This window comes from Typopeltis vanoorti, chromosome 14 (genome assembly GCF_054136105.1).
Source record: "Typopeltis vanoorti isolate ZY-2024b chromosome 14, IOZ_Tvanoo_1.0, whole genome shotgun sequence".
NCBI lineage: Eukaryota > Metazoa > Arthropoda > Arachnida > Uropygi > Thelyphonidae > Typopeltis > Typopeltis vanoorti.
This window is the reverse complement of record NC_143562.1, coordinates 37175380-37203251: the sequence shown is the minus strand read 5'-3', so window position 1 is coordinate 37203251 and position 27872 is coordinate 37175380. Positions and strand designations below refer to the sequence as shown.

The following is a 27872-nucleotide window of genomic DNA, read 5'->3' as shown; positions in this document are numbered from 1 at the left end:
GGAAAACTGCACTAGACGAAAAAGAAAACACAACGAAGAAGAAAGACGTCACAACAGTAGGAAGGTGACAGAGGCAAAAGATATAGCATCCAGGTGGAGATTTTGTAGTTGATGAACAGGAGATGATCAGCATATTGAAAAATCAATGTGAATATAGCAGTGGGACTGGATGGCATGTCGGCATGTGTGTTATGCAAATGTGCAAGAGAATTGGCAGTGCCTCTGATGAAGTTGTTTAATCTAAGTATCAGCTCTAGCAGGATTCCAAGGGAGTGAAAAGAAGGTAAGTGAGTTCCATTACATAAAGGTGGCTCCAAAACAGAAGTAGCAAATTATACAGCCAATTAATGACTTAAAGTGGTGGGTAAATATTGGAAAAGTTGATTAACGGTAAATTCCAGCAGTGGGTGGATAGGAATACAATACTCTAGGATGAGCAGCATGGCTTTGTAAAAGGTAGGTCCTGCCTTAGTAATTTACTAATGTTTTATGATAGTAACAGCAGAATTAGATAAGAGAAATAAATGGCTACATCATTATAATTCTGGACTTTGTGAGGGCATTTGATAAAATACTATGTGGAAAACTATGACAAAAGTTGGAGAAAATGGGAGTGGGTATGAAGCTGGTAGCATGGATAGGAATGCGGTTGCTGACAGTAGCATATGGTGGAGTGTGAATTTATGAAGTGCTCAGGGCTCTGCACTAGGACTACTTCTCTTTAATTTGAACATTAATGACATAGGGGGTGCTTAAGGGTCAAAGCTGTATAACTGAGAGGAGACCTCCACATAGCCTTTAAAGGAATGCAGAGAACCGACCAGGGCTTCTGACCTAATGTCCAATCCTCACCTTCTCATGGTGCACCCTGTTGGGTATCTATTTGGATACTGAATGGACGAGGATGGGCTGGAAATTTGGGATTTAGCCGACCAAATTGTATTCTTATTGGTTAAACCAAAATAAAAAAATGATGGTACAACATGACAAAATTTCATGCCGGCTGGGGCGTCGCCCGGTTAAACAAGGCCCCCGTTGTTTTCGCCAGGGAACCAGGGCAAACAGCGAAAAGTTAGCTACTGGAACAAATCTGAAAACAAACCCCAACTCAACATCACCAGAGTTAAAGATCGGTACTATCAACGTAAGAAGCCTGAATGGCAAAGAAATGGAGCTGGCTGAGGAATTAGATAAGTACCAAATCGACATAATAGGGGTGACTGAAACAAAAAAGACAAAAACTGGTGAGATCTTTCTGAGCAATAAATACAAAATGTTATATTCAGGCAATGACAATCAAGGAAAAGAAAGAGTAGCCATAGTATTCAACACAAAATACAAGGCTAATCTTCTTGAATGGCAGTCAGTCTCAAGTAGAGTAATGTGGGCAAATATCAGAATGGAGAACTGGACAATGAGACTTATTTGTGCCTATGGTCCCACAGAAGGTTCTACTATGGTAGAAGTGGAGGAATTTTTTGAGGCTTTAGAAAAAGCAACTGACACAATGAAAAATGAAAAGTTGGTCCTTGTTGGGAATCTAAATAGCAGAGTAGGAAATGATTGTGAAACATATGAAATATTTTGGGAAAATTTGGAGAAAAGAGCAAAGCTAATAATAATGGCAAATATCTGTTGTATTTCTGCTCAGGACATGGACTGGTTATTACTAACACCATGTTCCAACATAAAAATGTGCATAAATTCACATGAAGAGAAAGGCAAAGAATAAGAAAAGTGTCATTGACTATGTTATTGTTAATAGTGATGTTTTTCTCAGTGATGCAGGACATTAGAGAGTACAGAAGATTAAAAATTGGAAGCAATCACTATTTAGTCTTGAGCAGGATAAAATTGAATTTCATATTGAAAAGAATAACATGTAAGAAAGTTTTAAAGCGAATAAAAGTTGAGCAGCTCTCAGATATGAACTGTAGACTAAAATACACAAAGATTATTGAAGAAAAAATGAAAGAGTTTGAGAACAGGAATCAAACCTTGGAGATTCAGTGGCAAACTCTGAAGAAAACATTGATTGATTCTGCCAGAGAGGCATGTGGTGAGGTTGTCTGTAAGGATAAAAAAATCAGAACTCCCTGGTGGACACAGGAAGTTAAAGAGGCAGTGAAGGAAAAGAAGCAAGCATACCAAAAGTTCTTGTCAAATAAGTCAGCTTGTGCTCTTAGAGAATATAGAGACAAATGCAAGAATGCTAAACACTGTGTAAAACTAGCTAAACAAAAGTCATGGGAGGACTTTGGCAAGAATATAGAAAATAAATATCAAGAAGGTGGCAAAATATTCTGGAGGTTGTTGAAGAAGCTTAAGAATGGAGGAAAGAGTGTTGTAAAAGGAATTAGAGATGATAAAGGTGACATGAAAATGGGAGAAAAAGATATCCTTAAGTATGGAGTAATTATTTTGAAAAACTGCTAAATGAAACAAGCAGTGATGATAGCACTGTGGTAAAAAAACACTGACCAGGCATGCAGTCAGGAATAGATATCCATAGTTGAAGTAGAAAAAGCCATCAAAGGCTTGAAATGTGGAAAGGCAGCAGGAGTAGATGATATTCGACCAGAAATGCTTAAGTATGGTGGTATAAGAGTCTTACATTGGCTGCACTGCATAGTTCAGAAAGCTGAACAGAGGGACGAATTCCCGATGATTGGAGTAGAGCTCTGATAGTACCCATATATAAAAAGGGAAATAAAACTGAATGTGAGAATTACAGAGGTATTTCCCTACTCAGTGTTCCTGGCAAGATCTATGCAAGTATACTTGAGAAACGGTTGAGAAGAATTGTGGAAGAAAAGCTTGGTGAAGAACAAGCTGGATTCAGGCCAAATAGAGGCTGTCAGGATCAGATCTTCACTTTACAACAAATAGTCGAGAAAGCATGGGAATGTAACAAAGATTTGTATTTAAATTTTGTCGATTTGGAAAAGGCATATGACAAGGTGCCAATAGAGAAGCTATTCAATATGCTACAGTTATATGGTGTCAATGGGGCATTATATCAAGCAATACTTTGTCTTTATTTGTGTTGTAAGTCAGTGGTTAGAACTGAAGGAAGTACAGGAAGATGGTTTAATATTAAATCTGGTGTGAGACAAGGATGTACATTATCCCCTCTGTTATTCATTATCTATATGCATCACATTATGAAGGAAAGTGGTATTAAACATGATATCAGAATTGGAGATGTTAATGTATGCTGATTGCTTTATGCGGATAATGTTATACTTCTAAATAAATCCTCTACAAGTCTGCAAGATTCTCTGACTGAATTGAATAGCTGTTGTAATAGATATGGTATGAAGGTCAGCAATAAAAAGACAAAGACAATGAAAATAGTCAGAATCATTGAAAATGTCAACTGTGGAGAATGGAGAGTGGAGAACTTGTGGAACAAGTAAAACATTTCAGCTATTTAGGCACGATTTTTACTGAACATGGTAAATTAAATATAGAAATAGACAACAGAGTCAGCAAAGCTGGTATGGTAGGAAGTCAATTGAATAAATTCATAAGGAATAAGAGAGAAATTAGTCAGAAAACTAAATTAGCTGTATACAAGACAGTGTTCAAACCAGTTTTAACTTATGGATCTGAGAGCTGGGTCAGAAGTAAAACACTTGACCAAAGACTAGAGACCACAGATATGAGAGTCCTGAGAAAGATTATAAGCATGAACAGATGGCATCAATGGCAATATCATATTAAAAACGAGGATATTAGGAAAGAACTTGACATTGTCAGCATCCAGGAATGCATTAGCAGAGCTAATCTCAGGTGGTATGGTTACTTAAACAGAATGGGCGAGGAAAGATTAGCAAAACAAGTGTTCTCTGCCAGGTTGGCAGCAAAACGACCCAGAGGAAGACCAAAATATCGGTTGACTGATACGGTACAAAGTGCTTTAGATGATAGAAATATAAGATCTGATAATGTTGGAGTCTTGACAAGTAACAGACTGATTTGGAGGAAAATTGTAGATAGGAAATTAATAATGATGTAATTTTTTTCATGTAGTACTAATCATATCCTGTACACCCCTTGAGGGTACATGGCAGGAATTTGATGATGATGATATAGGGAAAGATTTAAGGGGATATTTAGTTATTTGCTGATGATTCAAAATTTAGAATGGTAGTATTCTGCAGGTTGATGTAAAGAAATTGGCACTGTGGACCGAGGATAATGATTGTCAAATTTAATGTTGCAAAATGTAAGGTTATGCACTATGGGTTGAAAAGGTTACATATTGTCTATTACATGATGGTACTAGATTGCAAGAAATTGATGAGGCTGAGGACTTGGGAATAATGGTGGACAGAGGTTTGAAGTTCAGAAGACATATTGCAAAAGTCGGTAAAATAGCTCAAAGATTGGATGTTGAAAACCTCCCTATCTTTACTTGTTAGGTATTACCCCTCTTTTTGGTGCTGTATTTTGACTACTGTGATTTGGTCACCTTGGGAATCAGAAGATGGTGAGAGGATTCAGAGACGAGTGAGCAAGCTAGTGACAGTCTGTGAATTGCTCTCTGTGAGGATAGGTTGAAGGTGTGTGGGTTGCAAAATTTAGTTGATTGGTAGAAAAGAGGAGACATGATAGAAATTTATAAATTATTGAAGAGGTTCTATAAGATTGACACAAAGGAAATTTTTCAATATATGTCAAATTAAGAGAGAGAGAGAGAGAATTAGAAGTCACTCCTGGAAGTTGTATAAGAGTGTGGTTAATAAGGGTGTGCAGACTAAATGTTTTTGCTTGGAGAGTGGTGAGTGAATGGAATGGATTGCCAGAATTAGCTGTGAGCACACTGACAGTGAATGAATTTAAGGAGAGTTGTTAGATATTTAATGTGCTATGAAGATTAGTGTGGGACTCCAAGTCTTCTGACTCCATACCCGTATAATAATAATAATTTAAGATAAGTACCATCAACATTTAAGATAATCACCATCAACAATAACATAGTCAATGATACTTATCTTCTTTCCATGTGAATTTGGGCACATTTTTATGTTCAAACATGGTGTCGTAATAACTAGTTCATATCCTGAACAGAAATTCGACATGCAGGCACTTACCATTATTATTAGATTTGCTCTTTTCTCCAAATTTTCCAATAACATTTCTATATGTCTGGAAATCACCAATTCTGCTGTTTGGATCTCCAACAAGAACTAACTTTTCCTTTTTCAGTGTGTCAGCTGCCTTCTCTAATGCCTCAAAAAATTCCTGTTTCTTCCTTAATAGAATCGTCTATGGAACCATAGGCACAAGTAAGTCTCATTGTCCAGTTTTCCATTCTTATATTTGCCCACATCACTCTGCTTGATATTGCCTGCTGTTCGAGAAGTTTATCATTATTATTATTATTATGTGACCTCCAGAGTCCAAAGACTTATCAAGAGAGGGCACCCACTCTACAATTCTCCATCTGAAACTACAGTGAACCACATCATCTATGCCAATAGCATCTACCACCCACCACCACCACTAGTATTTTCAGAAACAAACAATCACCATGCCCATGGCAGGATTTAAACCTGCAGCCTTTTGGCTGGAGAGCAGATATGCTAACCACTTGGCCAACCAGGCTGGTATTTTGTCTAATGTTGAATACTATAGCTACTAATTCTTTTCATTGATTGTAATTGCCTGAATATAACAGTTTGTATTTCTTGCTTAGAAAAATCTTACCTGCTTTTGTCTTCTTTGTTTCAGTCACGCCTATTATGTCAGTCTGTTACTTATCCACTTCTGCTGGTTCCATTTCTTTTCCATTGCTGTTTCTTATGTTGATAGTACCAATCTTGGACTTTGCTAATATTCAGTTGGAATGTATTCCAAGATTTGTTCATATCAAAGTAGCATTCCAGTGGCTAACTTTTGTTCTGTTCACCCCGATTTCTCAACAAAACAACAAGTGCATTGTTAACTGGATAATGCCCCAGCCAGCATGAAATTCTGTCATTTTGTACCATCATTTTGCATTATGGTTTAAGCTGATAGGAATATAATTTGGTCAGCTAAATCCCAAATTGCCAGCCCATCCTCTTCATTGTGTCCAGATAGTTACCTAACAGGGAGCACAATTAGAAGATGAGGACTGGACTTTAAGCCAGAGTCCTTGGTCATATCTCTGCATTTTTTAAAAGGCTATGTGGAGGCTCCTCCGAGTTATGTAGCTTTGACCTTAACCACCCCTTTTCAAAATGGACAACAGAATTAGTAAAGCTGGTGTGGTAGGAAGTCAACTGAATAAATTTATATGGATTAATGGAGAAATTAATGAAAACACTAAATTAACTGTATACAAGACAGTATTCAAACTAATTTTAACTTATGGATCTGAGAACTGGGTTAGAAGTAAAACATTTGATCAAAGACTGGAGACCACAGATACGAGAGTTCCGAGACAGATTAGGGGAGTGAATAGATGGCATCATTGGCAGTACCATATTTAAAATGAAGATATTAGGAAAGAACTTCCAATTGTTAATATTCAGAAATGTGTTAGTACAACTAATGTCAGGTGGTATAATCACTTAGGAAAAATGAGAGAGGAAAGATTAGCAAAATAAGTGTTCTTTGCCAGGAAAAAGGCCCAGAAAAAAAAGACCAAAAAAGATAATCTAGGTGGATTGATATAGTAAAAAGTGCCTTAGAAGATAGAAATATAAGATGCGATTACATTGGAGTCGTGACAGATCACAGATTAATTTGGAGGAAAATTGTTACTCAGAAATTAGTAATGAAGTAACTTTTTCATGTAGTACTATCATAATATCCTGTACATGTCTTGAGGGTACATGTCAGGAATTTTATTAGGATGATAAAAATGTTTCAAAAATTTACCAGAGAGCTTAAAAGAATATAACCTTCGGCATTCGAGTTACCCTGGTTTTTCTAGTCTTTAAGCATTATCTCTGTCTAGGGGCGTGTATCTTTTATTGGTGCATCAATTAGGTTTCTCTGGCCTGATAGCTGTTTTGGTATTGAGAGAGTTTTTGCCTAGTCTACAAGAACAACAGTTTGAAACAGCTGTCAGGCCAGCGAAACCTGATTGAAGCATTAATAAAAGGCAAATACAAATTCTTGGGCAGAGCTTATGTCCTTTAAGTACAGTCATCCCTCGACTTACATCAGGGTTCCGTTCCATCAGGCAGGATGTAAGTCGATACATTAAATCAACAGAGTTATAGGGATTAGGGACTTAACAGTAATAAGTATACTATCATTTTAATTTTTAAACCTTATCATAAAACTGTACTGTGCATATTGCCACTATAAAACAGGAGAATAATCACTCAAATCTTCCTCCACAATCACATCTTCATTACCTTCCCTAAGTGAAGGACCAGGCTGTTGCTTTTCTGATTGTAGCCTTTGTTTTTTGATGAAAAGGTCTGATGTGCTTTACTTATTCCTCTTCTTCTTTTCATCATAAATTTTTTTATAGCAGTAGTTAAATTCTAAACGAATAAGCCCCGGGGAACTTAAAGTAAGGATCATAAATGTAAGACTATTGCTATGTCGCAACATTTTTTAAATTTAATTTATTTTTCATTTTGGTGGAGTTAAAGCCACCAGGCTTTCTCTTCCACACCACCAGAAACGTTAAATAGAAATACAAGATTACAAATTAACATAATACTTTGACAATGCTAATCGTAATCGTTCATAATCAGGTGACTTTGTATGCACATTCAAAACTATAAACAGTTGTTGAATAATAACACAATAATGTAGGCATAATTACCGCAAAGGGAGAAAAGTCACAAAACAGAAAAATGTCCGGTGAATAAAAAGTTCCGGGGCCCGGACCTGGCTGTATTTAACCACTGGTTTATAGCAAGCAAACGCATCATGTACTTTCCTTTCTACTAATAAGTAGCGTTCAACATTCGGGTCCATGTCTTTAACCATTTTTAGAACATTACTAACTGCAGAGAACATTTCTGTAAGACCCTTCACTGTTAATTAACTACCTCTCCTTGTTTTTCTTATTCTTTTTCCTCTTCCTTTTCTCGTTCTTCCTCTTTTGCAACACATTGTTCCACCAGTTCCACCAGTTCTTCGTTGGTCAACTTTTTAGGGACACTTTCTATGAGTTAAACTATGTCGTCATCATTCACTTCGAGATTCAGATTGTTTGCTAGGCCCACTATTTCTTCACTCAATTTACAAAGGTCTTAATTTTTCAAAACTTCCAAAATCGTGCATAAACCATTTTATTAAACCATATGCCACTCATACCTTGAGAAGTCACTTCGTCCCAAGCCACAGCAGTATTTTTAATAGCATGATAAAGATCCGACTCATGCAATTCCAGAATTGCATGAGTCGGATCTTTTTCTTCAGTAGCAGAAATGGCTTGTGAAAAAGTTCTCCATAGATAATAAACCTTAAACACTACTAGAACTCCCTGAGCCATCGGTTGGATCAATGAAGTAGTGTTTGGAGGGAGAAACATGACCTTGAACTTGGTGAAGATCACTAATATAAGACGGATTATCTGGGGCTTTATCTAGAATTAATAAAATTTTAAATCTACATTTTCTTTCACACAATAGCTTTCCATTTCCGCAAACATCCACGACTTCTTATATCTCTGCTAATGAACTGGAAGAGTAGCTTCCTAATGTTTTTGAATGCTCATGGATTCTCACTGTGCCATATCACAAATGCTTTCAGTTTATATCCAGCCACATTACCCTCTAACAGAATCGTATAACACAGTCTTTAAGAGCTTTGAAACCAGGCATAGGTTTTAGATTTTTGTGGATGAATTGTCTGCTCGGGCATTTTTCTCTGAAACAAGGAGGTCTCATCCATATTAAATATTTTCTGTGGCAAATAATTTTAACCCGTAATAAATTTATCCAATTTCTCCACAAACTCCTTGACAGCCTTCTCATTGGAACTTCAAGATTCACCACATATTTTTACATTATGCAGCGCAAAACGCTGCTCGAATATCATGAACCAACCAGAAGAAGCATTGAATTCGTAGTTGTAATCAGGTCCTGCTTTCTCCTTCAACATGTTGAAAAGACTTGGTGCCTTAGCGGTTATGGTCATAGTGCTAAAAAGTATGCGCTTTTGTTCAGGTCCTCTATGCATGATTGAAGTAGCTTTTCTAATCATTGATAGGACCTTCTCGTTGCTTCGTTACTACCATTAAACTTGCAACTTCGGTTCAAGATCAATTGTTTGCCTGTTTTTCTGTGATTCTTCACTAGGTTTTTTAATTGGGCTTGTAGGAGCCATGTTGCACAAAATATCGCGAAATATTTAACGAGAAATACACAAATAATATATTTTTCAAACACAAAATCAACAGAAGAACTGTTGAAGCCAACTGCCGAGGGAGGTTGCCGCTGAATGCGCTGTTGCCACTATGCATGATGCATTGTTTGCTAAATAGAAACCTTTTTACTTTATACTTGCTTGCATCTTGTTCGAAAGTATAGTCGAAAATGTTATTTATTCCATTATGGGAAATGACTTATCTTCGAATGGATGTAAGTCGAGGCATGATTGTAGTACAAACCAAGGCAGCTCTGATGCCAAAGGTTATATTCTCATACTCTCTCTCTCTGGTAAATTATCAAAAACTTTTTAGGTTTCTTTTTATATTTGAGTATAAAATATGGCTGGATCAATAATGTCTTACATATTCTTAATTGAAGCCTGTTGGCTCTATATTTTACTAACAAACTATTCCTTTAACACCTAAGAGCTTGCTGTGATGAGACTTAACTGTATAATAGAATTTAGAATTGTGTTAATAGATTGACTTAATAGTTTCTAGCTCTAACTTCTGTGTATGATAACAGCATGATATTTAACTAATTGAAAATGAAAATGATAAATTGATTTCTGCTGCTCTGAAAGTGCTAAAAATAACATAAAAGTTATTTTAGTTATCTTGAAGCTGTTAAAGGTAGTATTGGACAAGAATTCCTCCTTTCTTAGAGGAATTTTTCCAGTATTAGTGCTTCCATAATGATACAAATGGAACTAGAAACACTTTTGTCTATTCCTGTCTTTTTCACATAATAAGAGACAAAAAAGTATTTTATTTCAGTTGTTTACTCAAGCACTACCACTACTCTGTTTTCAGACATTACATGCAGTTGAAACATCTATTCTGGCATTGTCATTATCAGCAATGTTCTTAAAGTGGAAAATTCTGTATTTTGATTCCTTTCATAGTGAGGAACTTTTATGTTTTTAAACTAGAGGTTTACTCATGTTTAGGTAGTAGGATTTTTCTCATGGAATCTCAAGTGTTTCATCCTATAAAATATGCTAACTGATCAGAGGACACAATCTGTAGCATAATATAAACAACCAGCCAACTTTAACTTAAAACTTCTGTTTTGTGAATCAAACTGAATTTGAGAGCTGAACATTTCTTCCAAAATGTGAACTTTATTATTTTTGACAAGGCTCTAATGGTCTTGCACTGAAAACACTGAAACAATCAAATCGCTTCTGCATGACATCATTCATATTGATGACTCTTTTTGATAGAAAGTGATGGTTTGCAATGTTGACTTCAAACAAGCTTTGCTTGTTTCACCCTCCCACATTTTCACACACGCACACATTGTCATCTATGTGCATATTTTGTTTAATGCAAAATTTTTCATAAAGATCTTTTTTATAACAGAAAAGATGCATGCATTTCTTGACACTATCCAGAAGAGGACAGTGTGATTAATTGATGATTATCCCCTCTCTCATAGACACTCTCTAACACAGCTGATTTTTTTCTACTTTATACTTTTCTGCAGGAACTTTCATGGATTTTTGTATTATTGAATGTGCTTCCATTCTTCATCTGCTATCTTGTAGGCTTAAAACTGCAAACAGCTGCTGGTCAAATATCCATTCATGTCTAGCTTCAAATCAATGAAGGTAACTTTTCCTCTTTCATCCCATCTACTTGTGAACAACCTTGGGAACAGCTTTTCTCATATAGTGTTTCCTACAACCACAACTTTTAGCTGTTTCAGAAAAGCAATTAATAAAATAGAATCTTTCTCTTTTTTAACTTCTGATGTTTTGTATGTGGGATTAATATAAAAAAAAATACACACTGCATGTATTTCTTTGCCTCGTATCTTTTTTTCCAAATTTAGTAGGGTGAGCAGTCCATTTGCCTGATAACTGTACCCACTCAGATAGATAGATAGATGTTGAACCTTGACAGCTGATAACACAACTGAGTTTTTGATTTCAGAATACTTTGCAATAAGCAGTTAGCTGGAACTCATTTGAAAATCAACAGGTAGTCCATGTCCATCCTTGGTCATTGATCAGTTAGATAAGTTCAGCACTGCTATTGGTTTTTAAACTTATAGGGAATGAGAGAATACCAAACAACTGTTACCATTTCATTCATGTTCCCTAACTAGCAGTGTTCTCTGAATAAGTGTGAATACTATTTGCATTCTACATGAATTTGATTTCTGAGTTGTGGGGGGGGGGCAATTTAAAACTTGAGTTTCTGAGAAGAGTTTCTACTTTCCTTTTCAAAAGATTAGCAAACTTAGGAACCAATTGATGAGAAAAAAGGGGAGAGGGAGTTAAAAAGTTCCTTTGTCAACAACTAGATTCAAACATATTCTTTCTTTTTGTGGTTGAGTATTACAGAATCATTACCACTAGACTACACAGCACACTTTAACTAGAATATAGTGATACCCTGCAGAGTTATTGTAAAATCAGAGAAGCAATAATTATGTCTGTTGATTTTAAATTCAGAATGTCATATACAAGGTCACAAAGGAGTTTAAACATTTAATTTTTTATTTATTAATTATTTTTATTCTTTTTTTTTTTGTTATAATGAAATACAGAACCCGAGATTTTTTTTTTATTAGTTATGAAAAACCACATCATATAAATGCCTTTCATTTTCAGCTTCACAAAGACTGGCCCTTTCTATGATATGTTCCATGACAGCTGTTAACATTTCTGGCTTCAGCAACCTAATATCTGCATGAATGTTCTCTTTCAGCTGTTCGATTGTATGGGCTTGTTCACATACACCTTTTTCTTCAAGTGACCCTATAGAAAGAAGTTGGAAGCCATCAGATCTGCAGAATATGTTGGCCAATTAACTGCAGATCTTTGCAAAATGATTCACATCTTTGTGTTAGAATAATGCTGATTTCAAAATAAAATTGCATGATTTTGCTTCATTGTTGGGTTGTGAACTTTTCCATGATTAATTTCCCAAATGTTCCTAAGAATACTTGAAAAAATCAATAATCAAAAATGTTATTCACATTTTCAATCCCTTCATGACTTATGGGGAACCCTGTATTTTCATATATGAAATATTCATATATTTCTTAGGTTAAAATGTGAAGTTCTTCACTGATAATAGAAATACAATAGTAACCTTCTGTTTGGTTAAAGAAGAACCTTAACAAATAAGATGAAAAAGACCTGAGAAATATTAATCATCATCATCAGCTTCAATGATATGTACCTCCAAAGGTTGTTCAGATTATTTATGATGATGACACTACATGATTAAGTTTACATTATTATTAATCTCCTATGAACAATTTTCCTCCAAATCAGTCTATTACTTTTGAGCACTCCAAGATTGTCATATCTAACATTTCATGCTTATAAGGCATTTCTGACTGAATCAATGCATCTAGACTTTGGTCTCCCTGTGGGTCTCTTTCCTACCATCTTGGCATTAAAAACCTGTTTTGTTAACCTTTCCTCACCCATTCTATTTAAATGGTCATACCACCTTAGATTAGCTTTCCTGACACATTCTTGAATGCTGATAATGTCAGTTGTCTTTCTAATGTGTTCTTTTTTTAATAGGATTCAACCATTCAGTTCCCCTAATTTTTCTCAGAACCCTCATATCTGTGGTCTCTAGTCTTTCATCAAGTGCTTTATTTCCAACCCAAGTCTCAGATCTGTAACTTAAAACTGGTTTATATACTGCTAGTTTAGTGTTTTGGCTAATTTCTTTCTTTCTTATTCCAGATAAAATTATTCAGCCTACCCACCATACCAGCTTTGCTTATTTCAGTTGTCTATTTCCAAGTTTAACCTATCAAGCTGGATTCAGGACAAATAGAGACAGTCAGGATCAGATCTTCACTTTACGACAAATAGTTGAGAAAGCATGGAAATATAACAAAGATCTATATTTAAGAATTTGTTGTTTCAAGGATACTTGCGACATAAGACTGAATGATATAATCACGTAATCACAAGAAAGATATTTATTTAACCAAATATTTCAGTCTGGAAATATTTGGTTAAATAAATTTGGTTATATGTTTGTTCAAGGAAAGCGTGGAGGCCTTGCTCCATCACCCCAACCTGAATCGTAATGACTGTATATCTATATCAAAAATCTGGGAAAGTCTAATCAAGATTGCTCATTAATTGATTATTATTATTATTATTATTTTACTTTATTTTTTTTTTTAAATAGCAAATTCAATCATGTTTCTACTTCAAAATATTCCGTTTCATACTTAGTGATATAACATCACGTGGCGTGTTCTAATTTTAACGATCTATTGTTAGTATTCTAGCCTATATTTTTTAAACTCTTCTTGTAATACCACTGACGATGGTCTGCTATTTCCAGACCGAAATATTTGGTTAAATAAATATCTTTCTTGTGATTACGTGATTATATCATTCGATCTATATTTAAGTTTTGTCGATCTGGAAAAGGCATATGACAAGGTGCCAAGAGAGAATCTATTCAATACGCTACAGTTATTTGGTGTCAGTGGGGCATTTTATCAAGCAATACTTAGTCTTTATTTGAGTTGTAAGTCAGCAGTTAGAATTGAAAGAAGTACAAGAAGATGGTTTAATCTTAAATCTGATGTGGGACAAGGATGTACATTATCCCCTCTGTTATTCATTATCTATATGGATCACATTATGAAGGAAAGTGGTATTAAACATGATATCAGAATTGGAGATGTTAATGTATGCTCATTGCTTTATGCGGATGATGTTATACTTCTAAATAAATCCGCTACAAGTTTGCAAGATTCCCTGAATAAATTGAATAACTATTGTAATAGATATGGTATGAAGGTTAGCAATAAAAAGACAAAGACAATGAAAATAGGCAGAATTGTTGAAAATGTCAACTGTGTTGTGAATGGAGAACCTGTGGAACAAGTAAAACATTTTAGCTACTTAGGCATGATTTTAGTGAAGACGGTAAATTAAATATGGAATTAAATCAACAAAGCTGGTATGGTAGGAAGTCAATTGGATAAATTCATATGGAATAAGAGAGAAATTAGTCAGAACACTAAATTAGCTGTATACATGACAGTGTTCAAACCAGTTTCAACTTATGGATCTGAGAGCTGGGTCAGAAGTAAAACACTTGACCAAAGAGTAGAGACCACAGATATGAGAGTCCTGAGAACGATTAGAGGCATGAACAGATGGCATCAATGGCAATATCATATTAAAAACGAGGATATTAGGAAAGAACTAGACATTGTCAGCATCCAGGAATGCGTAGCAGAGCTGATCTCAGGTGGTATGGTTACTAAAACAGAATGGGCGAGGAAAGATTAGCAAAGCAAGTGTTCTCTGCCGGGTTGGCAGGAAAACGACCTAGAGGAAGATCAAGATATAGGTGGATTGATATGGTACAAAGTGCCTTAGACGATAGAAATATAAGATCTGATAATGTTGGAGTCTTGACAAGTAACAGAATGATTTGGAGGAAAATTGTAGATAGGAAGTTAGTAATTATGTACATTTTTCATGTAGTACTATCATATCCTGTACATCCCTTGAGGGTACATGTTAGGAATTTGATGATGACCTTCCATCTTCACTAAAACGGTGCCTAAATAGTTGATATATTTTACTTGTTCTATAGGATCTCCATTCAGAATGCAGCTGAAGTTTTCTATGCTCCTGCTTATTTTCATAGTTTTGGTCTTTTTATTGCTGATTTTCATGTCAAATTTGTTACAGCTGTTATTCAATTTAGTTAGAGAATTTTGGAGACTTGTACTAGATGTTTTAGAAGTATATCATCATCTGCATAGAAAAAATAAGTTTGACATGTCCAATTGTAATATCAGACCTAATGCCACTTTCTTTCATCATATGATCCATATAGATGATGAATAAAAGTGAAGATAATGTGCATCCTTCTCTTACCCCTGATTTTACATCAGACCATCTTCCTGTATTTCCTTCAATTCTAACTGCTGACTAACAACTTTAATATAGACTACATATTGCTCTTTATAATGTTCCATTCACCCCATATAATTGAGGTGTTTTGAAAAGCTTTTCTCTGAGCATGTTGTCATATGCCTTTTCCAGATCTAATTTCTAAACTATTTGTCTTAAAGTGAAAATCTGATCTTGTAACCTCTATTTGGCCTGAAAACTGCTTGTTCTTCAAGTTTCTCTTCCCAAACTTTCTCAACTTCTTTTCAAGTATGCTTGCATAAATATTACCTGGAACACTAGTAGAGAAATTTCTCTGTAACTTTAACATTCATCTATATACCCTATTTTTATAGATGGGTATTATGAAAGCTCTATTCCAGTCATCGGGAATTTGACCTTCTGACAAGGCCTCTGAATTATGCAGTTTAGCTACTGCAAAACTTTTATAACCTCCATACTTAATCATTTCTGGTCAAATATTATCTACTCCATCTGCCTTTCCACATTTCAAGTTTTTGACAGCGTTTTCTACTTCAAATATTGATATGTACTCCTCTTTGCATTCCTCTTGAAAAATTCCTAGTACGTTTCTGTCACTGCTAGGTTCATTTAACAGTCTTTCAAAGTAATTACTTGAGACATCTAGGATATCCTTATCTTCTGTTTTTATGTCACTTTTATCATCTTTGATTTCTTTTACAGTACTCTTTCCTCCATTTCTAAGCTTCTTCAATAGTCTCCAGAACAGTTTGCCACCTTCCTGATATTTATAATCCTTACCAAAGTCTTCTCATGATTTATGTTTAGGTACTTTTACACATATCTTAGCTCACTTATATTTTTCTCTGTATTCTTTTAGGGTATCTGCTGACTTATTTGCTAGAAACTTTTGGTATGCTTTCTTCTTTTCCCAGACTGCTTCTTAAACTTCTTGCATCCATTATGGTGTTATTATTTTTCTATCCTTGCATACAACTTCACCACATACTTTCCTAGCTGAATCAGTCAATGTTTTCTTCAGAGTTTACCACCGAGACTCCAAGGTTTGGTTCTTGTTTTCAAACTGCTGGAAAAAAAATTTCTTCAATAATGTTTGCATAGTTGAGTCTACAATTTATCTGTAAAAGTTACTCAACTTTAATTCTTTCAGTAGATACTTACCAACAGGATGCACCACATGAAGGTGAAGATTGAACATTAAGTCAGAAACCCCAATTTGTTCTCCACATTCCTGAAAGATGATGTGGAGGTCTCCTCCCAGTTATTAGGCTTTGATCCTTAAGCAACCTCTGAAATATTAATGTATTAATGCAGATTGTAAATGAGATACTTTTGTTACTTTGTGGGAACTTCACTAGTAGAAACAAAATGCAATTATTCCTTTACAGAAAATCATGGTTAACTACATTTAGGGTACTATATTGAAATTTGGAGTCCATATCTTCAAAAAAGATCTTGACATGCTGGAGAAAGTCTAAAAGATACAGTGATCAGTTTGATATATGGTAAATGGTTGCTCCTAGGGAAGAAAGCCTTTGATTTTGTAGATAAAAAGTTTAGCACCAAAGATGATAATAGAAAATTTAATTGAAGTGTGTAAACAGTTTAGGGATGAATAAGTTGATTTTTAAGGATAGTTTTAGAATTTCCTAGGAATTGCATGATATAGTAAATAATTGATAAAAGGTTGCTCTCTGACAGGCTTAAGAAAATATTTTTTTAGTGTGTTATATGAATAAGATTCTGGGAAGTATTATAGTAGTAGATACCTTAATTAAGCAAGAAAGCTATACAAGTATTATATATTTTTTTATGTGAATTCCACCCATAGATGCTTGTAAATCTATTAACATCAGTGAAATAAACTTTAAATAACAGTAAACCCTTCCCTAGAGACCAAACATGGAACGTTCATTTTATTCCACTTCATTTCCTCCAGTAAGAAGGATCATGACATTACATTGAATGATGGAATTTTCATCTACCACTTAAAGGAATTCATAAATATCCATGCTTGTTGTTGTGGCTTTCAAACATATGGCTTATTGTTGGGCGATCAGAAGCACTATCCATTTGACTAGCTAGTATTGGTATTCTGTGAACTGATATTCCTTGTAGTTTGAACAGAATGGTGTTTGTTTTATTTACTTAGACACAACACATATATATTGAAAGATTATAATAAATTTAGTTTAATCCTTTATCCAAGTGCAAACAAACAAAGTTTGCACCTGAAAATATCTTCAGGACTGAATATGGTGTTGTACTACCTTACCTGGGTAAGGTAGTACAACAACATATTCAGTCCTGAAGATATTTTCAGGTGCAAACTTTGTTTGTTCGCACTTGGATAAAGGATTAAACTAAATTTATTATAGTCTAACCAAGTGAAAAATAAACTTTCAACATTGTGAAAGGTTGTTTTATTAATACATTGGAATATTATCTTTACTGTTAGTGGTTGTTTGAGACCATCAGGTGCATTTGCTGTAGCTTTGCTTCCTTGCATTGGATTTTATAATATTGAGTTTATAAACATAAACATACTCATATATGTTTATGAATATGAGTTATGAATATGTAATTTTTATGAGATTAAAACCCATGAAAGGTTTTTATATTTTTAAAATAATTTTTATTATTTATAGTTTTTTTATTCTGTGTTTATTTATTTATATTTTACATAATCTAGAAACCCTGTTTTAGAGACCAATCAGTGAGACAGGACAGTAGGTGTTACACAGGGCAATGAAATTCATCTCCCACACAAAGATTCACAAACATCCGTGACCATTGGAGTCTTATTTGTACGTACAGCTAGTTGGTTGAAGAGTGGATGTGTTAACTGCTTGGCCAGGCAGGCCAGCAAATTTTAATTACTTTGAAATATTGTTAACTGAAACCAGCAGTAACAGAATAGTGGTAGAAACTATTCGAGAGGGAATGCAATCACGAGTACATGTCAGTACTTGAGGTAGAACCCTGAAATGCAAAAGAACAGATGGAGTAGATGATTTAATCAGAAATGCCTAAATATAGAGATTTTACATGTATGCAATGCATGATTCAGAAGGCATAGTCAGAAGATTGAGTTCTGGATGATTAGAGTAGAACTCATACTACTTATCTATAAAAAGTGAATAAAACAATGAGAGCTATAGAGAAATATTCCTACTGAGTGTAGGAGTTTTGCAAACATATGTGAAAAAGGCCAAGAAAAATTATGGAAGAACAATTTAGTGAAGAATAGTTGGATTCAGGCCAAATGAGGGATTGTCAGGCTTAGATTTTCATTTTAAGACAAAGAGTTGAAGGATCAAAATTTAAGCTTTGTAGATCTCAAAAAGACATATAACAGAGCATCAAGAGAAAAGTGTTCAAAATGCTATAATTATATGGTGTAAACAGGACATTATACAGTTAATATTTAAGCTAAGTCAGCAGTTAGAATTAAGAGGTATAGGAAGATGGTTTGACATAAAATGAAAATCAGATGTAAGATTGATTGTGATCTATACAGATCACATTATGAAAGAAAGTAACATTAGGCCTGATATCAGAATTTGAGATATTCAACTCAGTTCTTTATATTTCAGCTAGTTGGGTACGATTATTACTGAAGATGGCAAATCAAATTTGTAAATGAACCACATGGCATTTTTGGGAGTCAGTTGAATTAATTTATATGGAATAAGAAAGAAATTAGTCTGAATGCTAAACTAGCCACGTACAAACAGTGCTCAAACTAATTTTAATTTACAAGAGTGGGTTCAAAATAAAACAGTTGGTCTGACTAGAGACTCTGGAAAAAAATTTTGAAAAAAATTAGGAAAGTAAACAAATGGCATCATTGGCAGAATCCTATTAAAAATGAAGATATTAGGTAGGAACTTGACATTGTTAGTATTAAGGAATGTATGAGCAGAGATGATTATTATTATTAATAATAAGATATTATTATTCTAGCACTTGGCTAAAGTTTTTAATTGGTAAACTGATTGTTGTATTTACTTTGTATTCCTGTTTATTTGAATTGCTTGTTGATATTTACTTTGTATTCCTGTTTTTTTTAAATTGCTTGTTGGTATTTACTTTGTATTCCTGTTCTTTGAATTGATTGTTGTTTCCACACACTGACGATGTACTGTTATTTTCAGTATGAAATGTCTATGATCAAAGATGTGACCAGTATATTATTTTTGCATTTTGATCATTATGCCACAAGTACTTTTAAAGATTGGAAATGGCAGGTGAATAAGGAAAAAAAAATTATCAGTAGATAGTAATAATACAAATTTATCATGTTGTACTATCATACTTAAAGGTATGATAGTACTACATGATAATCTTGCATATCCCTTGAGGATACATATCAGCTCTTTAATGAAGAATTCATTAACATCATATATTTTAGTGTGGAATTGTATCTAATTCTTTACGGTTTGAAATTGAAAATGCATTTTACTTGGACCTCATGTCAGCTGGAAATTTTTGTTCAGAACTTACAATTCTGATAGTGACTGAAGTTCAGTATTTAAAATACATCTTTTAAACATATTTTGAATATAAGGAAAAAGGAGTTTTTTTTTTTATATATACTCCTTGACCATTGTAAAATTGTATGGATTATAATATAAGGTTTGATAAACATGATTACCAAACATTAAGTTAAAAGCTGTGTTTTCCTACATGTAGAAAATATAATCCTACTTTTCAGTCCAATTTTGATAACTGGATTACTAAAAATAGTGGTGATAAATTTCATACACACATATATACTACCTCACACCTTTAAGGTACAAATTAATTAGACTTGAAATGCCAAACATGATGTAAGGAATATGATTTGTCCATTAGATGAACCACCTGAAGATCTGAATGATAGTTGGAATGATAGTGAAGAAGAAGAGGATGTTTTATCACCTCAGGTAATGAGTTCATTTTCTCTTGTTTCTTCCTTTACCCAACTGAAAGCAAACAAAGTTTATTCATGAAGGATCTTCATGACTAGGCTACTTGCATATAAGGCTCGATAAACATGGTATCTTTCTAGGTCTGGCTCCAACTGATGAGAACTTAGTAAAGGTTGAAACTTGTCTGGGCAGTGATATAGTAATATAATGCATAGCAGTATATACATCCAAAAGAAAGTTTGCTTTGCATTATGGATATTGAGTCAGTTGATTTTAAGTCAGTAGCCTCTATATACAAGTAGTCTAGTTGTGAATATACTTCACACACAAACTTTGTTTTGCTTACAGTTGGGCAAAGGATTAAACATGAATATAATTTCTTGACAAATAGAAAGAAAAAATTTAGTTCTCTCTCAATATTTTTAAAAATAAAATCATGTTAGAATTACATAACTTAAATCTTTGTTTTTATTTCAGTCTTTTTTGAAATACACTTATAAGAAATGATAGAGAATTGAAATTTCACACTTGTTACTGTTTTTCTCCACTTGTCATTGAAGTACTTTATATACAATGAAGATTTTTTGTGGTGAAAAAAAAAGTAAACCAGGTGTTTACAGATATAAACCCTCTGACTTCTTACTTTTTTTTAAAATTTTTTTTTTAATAAAAAGTTAGGCAGTTACAGATATGATAAACAAGGAAGTAGGGACGATTCATTCTGATATTGTGCTTGAAATGTGGGTTGAAATACTATTAGTTTAGATGGAAAATGTCTTTGCTAAGCAAGTTGTAAGATATACAGAAATGTCTTAGCAACTGGCTAATGATATGCATAATTTCAATTTTGATAAGTGATGATAAAAGTGATTAGGAATGATGAGTATGTTGATATTTTTGACCAAAAACGAATGTAACAAAAATAACTAACACTGGGTTTATAGGTTGTAATAGTTATTTAATTAAACCTGTTAGTTTTGCCACAAATGCTAGTGGTTTTGTCTGGGTTAGGAAGAACAAACAAATACACAATAAGTGGTAAATATGAATCATTACATAACTAAAAAACGAATATGTAGGAACCGTTATGCAAAAATAAAAGTAAAAAACATGTAGAGCATGGAAGCTGTCATGGGTCAGTCATTTTTCAGCAGGTGTGCATGATAGTTTGCAGAAAACTTAAAGTCCGATTTATTGAAAGATCTAATAAATAACTTCCAAGTGTCACATAAAATCGTTCCTTGGTTTCTGTTGAGAATGCCTCATGAGTGGATTACCATAGTAGCCTCTTTGATGTTGCAGCCATTGAAGTTGCCTTATATGTAAGGCATGGAGCTCTTGTCCCATTGAATATTGTGGTGAGTGTGGGAGAAATGGAACGCCAGGCCTGAGCTGTCTTCTCTGTTGTTATTGACATCTCTAATATGCTTCTTTTGCCTTTTTTCTAAACTTCTAGATTTTGCCCTATGTAAGTAAGGCCACAAGAACATGGAATATTGTAAAGTACAGGATATTTATTGAAAGGGTTTAGGCGAGCATAACATGGTTCATTTTGAAGATTATTCTTATGTTGTACGATTTCAGGAGATTGGCAATTTTGTGAGAAAGTTTGCCAATATAAGGAATGGAAACCGAGGCTCTGTAGTTCTATTGTGGAGAGTGGGTATAGAATAGTATTCTTTGTACCATTTTTTTAGAATATCCATTGCTGACCAATTGTTGATTCTTTTAGTGTTCCTTCATCTCTTATAATAGAGAATGCCCTCTTTTTCAGTGTATGTACAATACCTAATTTTTGTAATATATGGTTCAACAAAGAGAAATGTAGATAACGACTTGTGAATAGGTTTACAGTATTCGTTAAGAGAGATGCCTAGGAAAGGTAATTTTCCTTCATTTTCAAGTTCTAAAGTGAATTTGATTTTATGGTGGAAGGAGTTAATGGATGAAAGAAAATCGTGTAACTCAGCCACACTATGTTTCCATATTATAAATATATCATCTACATATTTCCACGAAAATGATGGTTTAGGTTTTGTAGATAACAAGACATCTTTTTCAAAGTTTTCCATGAATAAGTCAGCTCATGGAGGAAGAAGGCTTTCCATTGCAAGGCCAGATAGTTGTATGTAGATTTTCCCATTCCATCTGAAAAAATTTGAGTTGTCTGTTGGTGAGAATGTTGGAGAATGTCTGTTGGTGAGACAGAAATTTCTTCTAGTTTTTCTACATAGTGTTGCGAATTTTTGATGTAGGTACCCATGTGTCTAATGTGCTCCTTTAGAAGATTAGCCAGATGTTTAGATAACGAATAAGTAGGCAAGCTAATACAGTAGGCCGAAGAGGAATATTAGTCTTGTGTACCTTGGGTGTTCCATATAATCATGGAGTTCAGGGGTATAGATTTCAATCTTTTTTTAAGAACCATAGGCATGTTGCTTAAAAGGTTATTGGTTTCTTCATGGTTTTTCTAAGTAGGGTCATAATCTAATGGAGTGTAAGTAGAGGTATCAGGAAGTAGAATTGAAATTTTGGACAAATAATCAGTTGCATTCAAGTTGACAGTCGTATTGCCTTTATCAATCTTGAGTACTATAATGTCTTTGTTCTTCTTTGAAAATGTTCTTTTTAGGAGGATGAGATGACGATAGAAGGATCGCAGTCTTCAGTCTAATGTCATTTGCAACAGGTTGAGGTAGAAAGTAAAGGGCCTTTTCTACATTGCAAATAATATCTGTTTTAACTGTTTTGAAAGGGAGTTATGAATCCAAATCATGATTCCTGCTTGTGCTCTTTGGTCTCTGTCAACTCCACTGTATATCACATTAAAATTTTCAGTTCTCATGGTTCCTTTTAATTTCTTTTTTGTTTCAGTGATTACTGCTATTTTAAAATTTCTTTCATTTAATAATTGGTCTAATTCTATTTCTTTATATGCTATTCCTCTTACATTCCAGTTTGCTATGTGTATTATATTGTGTCGTTTCCATTTTTGTTTTACCTTTTCCATTCCACGGTCATTTCCTATAGATTCAATCCGATTATCTTTTTCTGTCAGCTTACTAGTAGAATTATGTTCTCCATGTCAGGGGACTAGCCTGACGATGGAATAGTTCAGTGGTAGGGCTGCTACATTAAGGCTTCTGAACTAGCCTTCTTTGGAATTTAAACCCATAGGAGGAATAGGGTATATTGAAGGGGGAAAGAGTAGATTATAGAGGAATTATAGTAAGATTTATAGAGAGGGCAAAGTTGTAAGGCCAGAAATGAAAAGACCCCATGGCCCTCGAGTACTCTATTAGCATAGGGGTCATAAAATAAGAAGAGTTGGCTGATGAGGCCTTATAGGAAAGATTAAAGTAGATCTTCCTCAAAGTAGTAGTAGAAGGAGAGGATAGATCCAGCTAGGGGTCATGGGAATGCCGCTTCCCTTACAATCAAGATGATTTCCCCTTATGGCCCTGTTGGTCCACGAGTCCTTATTCAGTATATTCGGACCATCCCACTATATACACATGCACGCACCTGCACACAGACACATGTGGTGGGCTCCCCTGTCTGCCACCCAGGGGACACGCTCTCTAGGAGTTACAGGTCCCCCGTTAAAATACAAGCCATTTGGAAAAAGAAAACCAGGACGTCTTCTTAAACGATTCAACGATGACTTCTAAGGCTGGAACAGGCCATGCTTGGCCTAAATCCTTGATATGCATGATGATGATGATGATGATGAAATAATATCTATTTTAGGAATGTGCTCTGGTGTGATGGCAAAATTGAACCCTTTCTTTAAAATGCTAGCATCTTTTATGATGTCAAGTTATGATTAGAAATAGTACTTTATCATCGTGTATTCTAAAATCTTCTTGTACAAAGCGTTACATTTTTTGATTTGTCTGTTTTTGGAAGTGAATTACCTTGGTCGTCTAAACAAGAGCTGGAGTAAACAACTGAAGCCAAGAGGTCTACCTTATTCTTGGGTGAAGTTACCATTGTGCCATGACGATGTGAGAGAGAAAGAGAGAGGAGTGGAAACAAGGGAGGGTGGAAGTTATGTATAATAGCCTTAGCAAGGAACAAGAAGGCTCAATTGCTAGTTGAGCAGGATGCAAGCTTATTGCATTTTATTCTTATGAAGTTTGCTGTGGAATGGGTGATAACTTTTTACACCTGTTTTTGGACTGTAATGTAAGTTGAGAGAGAGAAGCTGGAGTTTTTGATTTAAGCCATTGAATATATGCTGCATTTTTATCATGAATTGCCGAGGCACATTGTTTAGAGAACCAGGGCTTGGATAAGGATGTTACAGTTTGCAGTGAGGAATGAAGGCCCTCATTTCAGTGAGGATTATTTTGGTTATGAGTTCTGTACAGATGTTTGGATCAAGAGAGAACAAAAATCTAATCACATGGAAAAGAGGCATAAGAATTGCAGAGGTCATCCCAGTTGGCACCATTGTGGTGCCATAGGGTATGAGGCTGAGATTGGCTGGGAGGAGAATGATCTGTAGACTTAAATGAATAAAAAACCATAGCAAAACTATTACCATTCCATACATTTAGGGCACATCAGGAAAGATATCCAGAGTGCTTAATAGTATCAGTCTCACTACATTTAAACTACACATCAAATTGGCAACCCTCATTTATTCACCTAATCGCAAACTCTCTCCTTTATCACTTTCAGGATTGTATGAAGTGTCCTGTACTTTTGACCTGGCTTGCTATGGACAGACAGGAAGAACTGTTGGCATTCATCTCGGAGAACGTAAGAAGTTATTAAGTTATGGCAAGTCAGGATTAGCAGACCATGCCTTGGATACTCCCTCCTTCACACAGGATCAAATGAAAAAAACAAACAAAAAAAAACAGAAGTGCCACACAAAAGTCATAAGTTAGAGAGATTGTTTTTTAGAATCAGCAGCAGCTTTAAAACATTCCCCAAACCTCAATAAGTATAGCTGTATCAGTTTACCAGAAATCTGAGAGACAGTCATTTTAAGGTAAAATTAATACTTGTTAACTCTCCTTATTTAACAATAGACGGGTACCAATTAGGACTTTAGTTCCTTGTGTTGTCCATTACAATTTTTTAATTTTTAAACTTGTTCCCCTGTTAACTAATTGTTGCTGTTCACCTACTGTGACAAACCGTTCTTTGTGCTTGGTAGATGCTAGGTATTAGCAAAATATTAGCATTAGCAAAATATCAGCAAATAAGTTAAGTAAACATTAATTATTTTCTTATTATTCCTGTGTGTTGTGAATTAAAACCATTAAAATAAATGAAACATCATCTCTAAACTTGGATAAGATTATAGTCAGAGTTGCCAAGAGGAAATCAGACATCTGCTTTCCTCCTGTGAAGTTAGAGAAGGGGAGCCAGTTTGTTTTATGAATGTTAAAGTCTTCTAGGAAGACAATTATTGTATGAAATCAACTTTTAGTGATAAGTAGTCAAAAAGGGCAGCATGGTTGTTAGAATTAGGAGAGCAGTAAAGGATGCAAATGACGCTATAAAGTTGATAACTAATATTTAAGGAATTGACAGCGTATACTGGAAATATAGATTAAATAAACTTTAATATACACTTTCCGATATTTCGGCGAACGTCACGTTGCCATCTTCTTGGGAACTTACTAAAAAGACACGTGCACACAAGTACTAATAACAGCAAATGAGACTGAAGCTAGGAAGCTAGTGTTTTCCTAAAGTCCTGATGGTGCCTCCTGGCAGGCTATATTGGTAGTTCTTGGCCTTTGGGCTGAAGTTCTTCTGATAAAAGTTTCCCAAATTTGGGGCAGTTTCATGCATCCAAATTTGTTGAGGTTTGGCATGTTCCTAAGGGCCCCACAAAAACCTACCATATGGCTTCGATACGTTGATGATGTTTTCGCTATTTGGCCACATGGCCCGGATTCACTCCTCTCCTTCCTAACACACTTGAACAACCAACACCCTAGAATCAAATTCACCCTGGAAAAAGAGGAAAACAATAACCTCCCCTTCCTAGACACACTAGTCACCCGCCAACCTGATGGAACCTTGGTTTTCTCAGTTTATAGAAAACCCACCCATACAGGCAGATCCCCCCCTCACAACAATATGGAGTTATTAAAACATTATTCAACAGGGCAAAAATAATCTGTTCTAATGATCAAGCCCTAACCACTGAACTAAATCACATCCGTGACACTTTCTCAGCCAATGGCTACCCCCTCCAAAAAATCCAAAAAATACTTAACCCAGTTATCCACAACCCACCACCCCCTCCCCTTCACAAAAAAGATTACTCTAAATCCATCACTATTTCCTACATCAGAGGCACCTCAGAAAAAATCAATAAAATCTTAAAAAAACATGACTTGACCACTTGTTACAAACCACACAGAAAACTGGCATCCCTTATCCGCTCCACCAAAGACCAACCACTTCCCCTAGACCTACCTGGTGTGTACCAGGTCCCTTGCAGCTGTAAACTGTCCTACTTTGGCCAAACAGGCAGGACAGCAAATATCAGAATCTCAGAACACAAGGATTACATCCGATTTCACCAGTACAGCCACTCTGGGCTTGCAGACCACGCTCTGGATACCCGCCACAGAATAAGATGGAAGAAAGCCACAGTAATACACCGCAGAAAGTTCAAGTATGAAAGACTATTCATGGAATCAGCCTCGGCCCTTAGGAACATGCCAAACCTCAACAAATTTGGATGCATGAAACTGCCCCAAATTTGGGAAACTTTTATCAGAAGAACTTCAGCCCAAAGGCCAAGAACTACCAATATAGCCCGCCAGGGGGCACCATCAGGACTTTAGGAAAACGCTAGCTTCCTAGCTTCAGTCTCATTTGCTGTTATTAGTACTTGTGTGCACGTGTCTTTTTAGTAAGTTCCCAAGAAGATGGCAACGTGACGTTCGCCGAAATATCGGAAAGTGTATATTAAAGTTTATTTAATCTATATTTCCAGTATACGCTGTCAATTCCTTAAATATTAGTTATCATGTCTAACCAGCGTATAAGCCTCTCAACAAGAATAATGAAGCTATAAAGTGAGGTAAGGAAATTTTGAGCCAGAGCAGATCAAAAAGTTTGTGTTCTTGTTCATTTGTCATATTCTTCATATTTTTTATGAGAATTTTTTTTTTTTTACATTCATAGCGATGCTAATGGCAATCTTTCGTGATAGAGTTGATGCAGGAGAACTTAAAGAACAGGTGCATGTGCAGCTGGAGTGAAGCACTTATGCACTTAACTCACACATAGGGGGTGATGCCTAGATTCCAGTCCAAGTGTGCCTCACACAGTATCCCCATTCAGGATGTGAGCAATCTCAGGATGTGAGAAAATAGTTCCACTGCATAAAGGTGGTTCCAAGACTGCTGTTGTAAATTACCGACCGATTAGCATATCAGGAATCATTGTCAAGGTCTTAGAGAAATTAGTCAAGAAAAGAATACAGAATTGGATAGATGAAAATGGGATATTGTATGGGGGACAACATGGTTTTGTGAAGGGTAGATCATGCCTCAGTAACTTGCTCACGTTTTATAACACAGTGACGGCTGAACTGGATAGGGGTAATGGGTTTACAGTGATACTACTGGACCTTGCCAAGGCCTTTGATAGGATACCACATGGAACCCTAATCAGTAAACTGGAGCAGATGGGTATAGATATAGGGTTGGTGAGATGGATAAGAGGGTGGTTGAAGGA

At 35.1% G+C, this 27872-nt stretch overlaps 1 protein-coding gene across 2 annotated transcripts in view; it reads left to right on the top strand.

Annotated features, from left to right (window-relative positions):
• LOC150099370 (uncharacterized) overlaps nt 1–27872 on the top strand; it is a 462639-nt gene that overhangs the window by 61083 nt on the left and 373684 nt on the right. For both annotated transcript variants that reach the window (XM_090403434.1, XM_090403433.1), the window contains exon 7: nt 20098–20168. In XM_090403434.1, coding sequence (XP_090259560.1) covers nt 20098–20168 — 71 coding nt within the window. The remainder of the gene's footprint in view (nt 1–20097; nt 20169–27872) is intronic.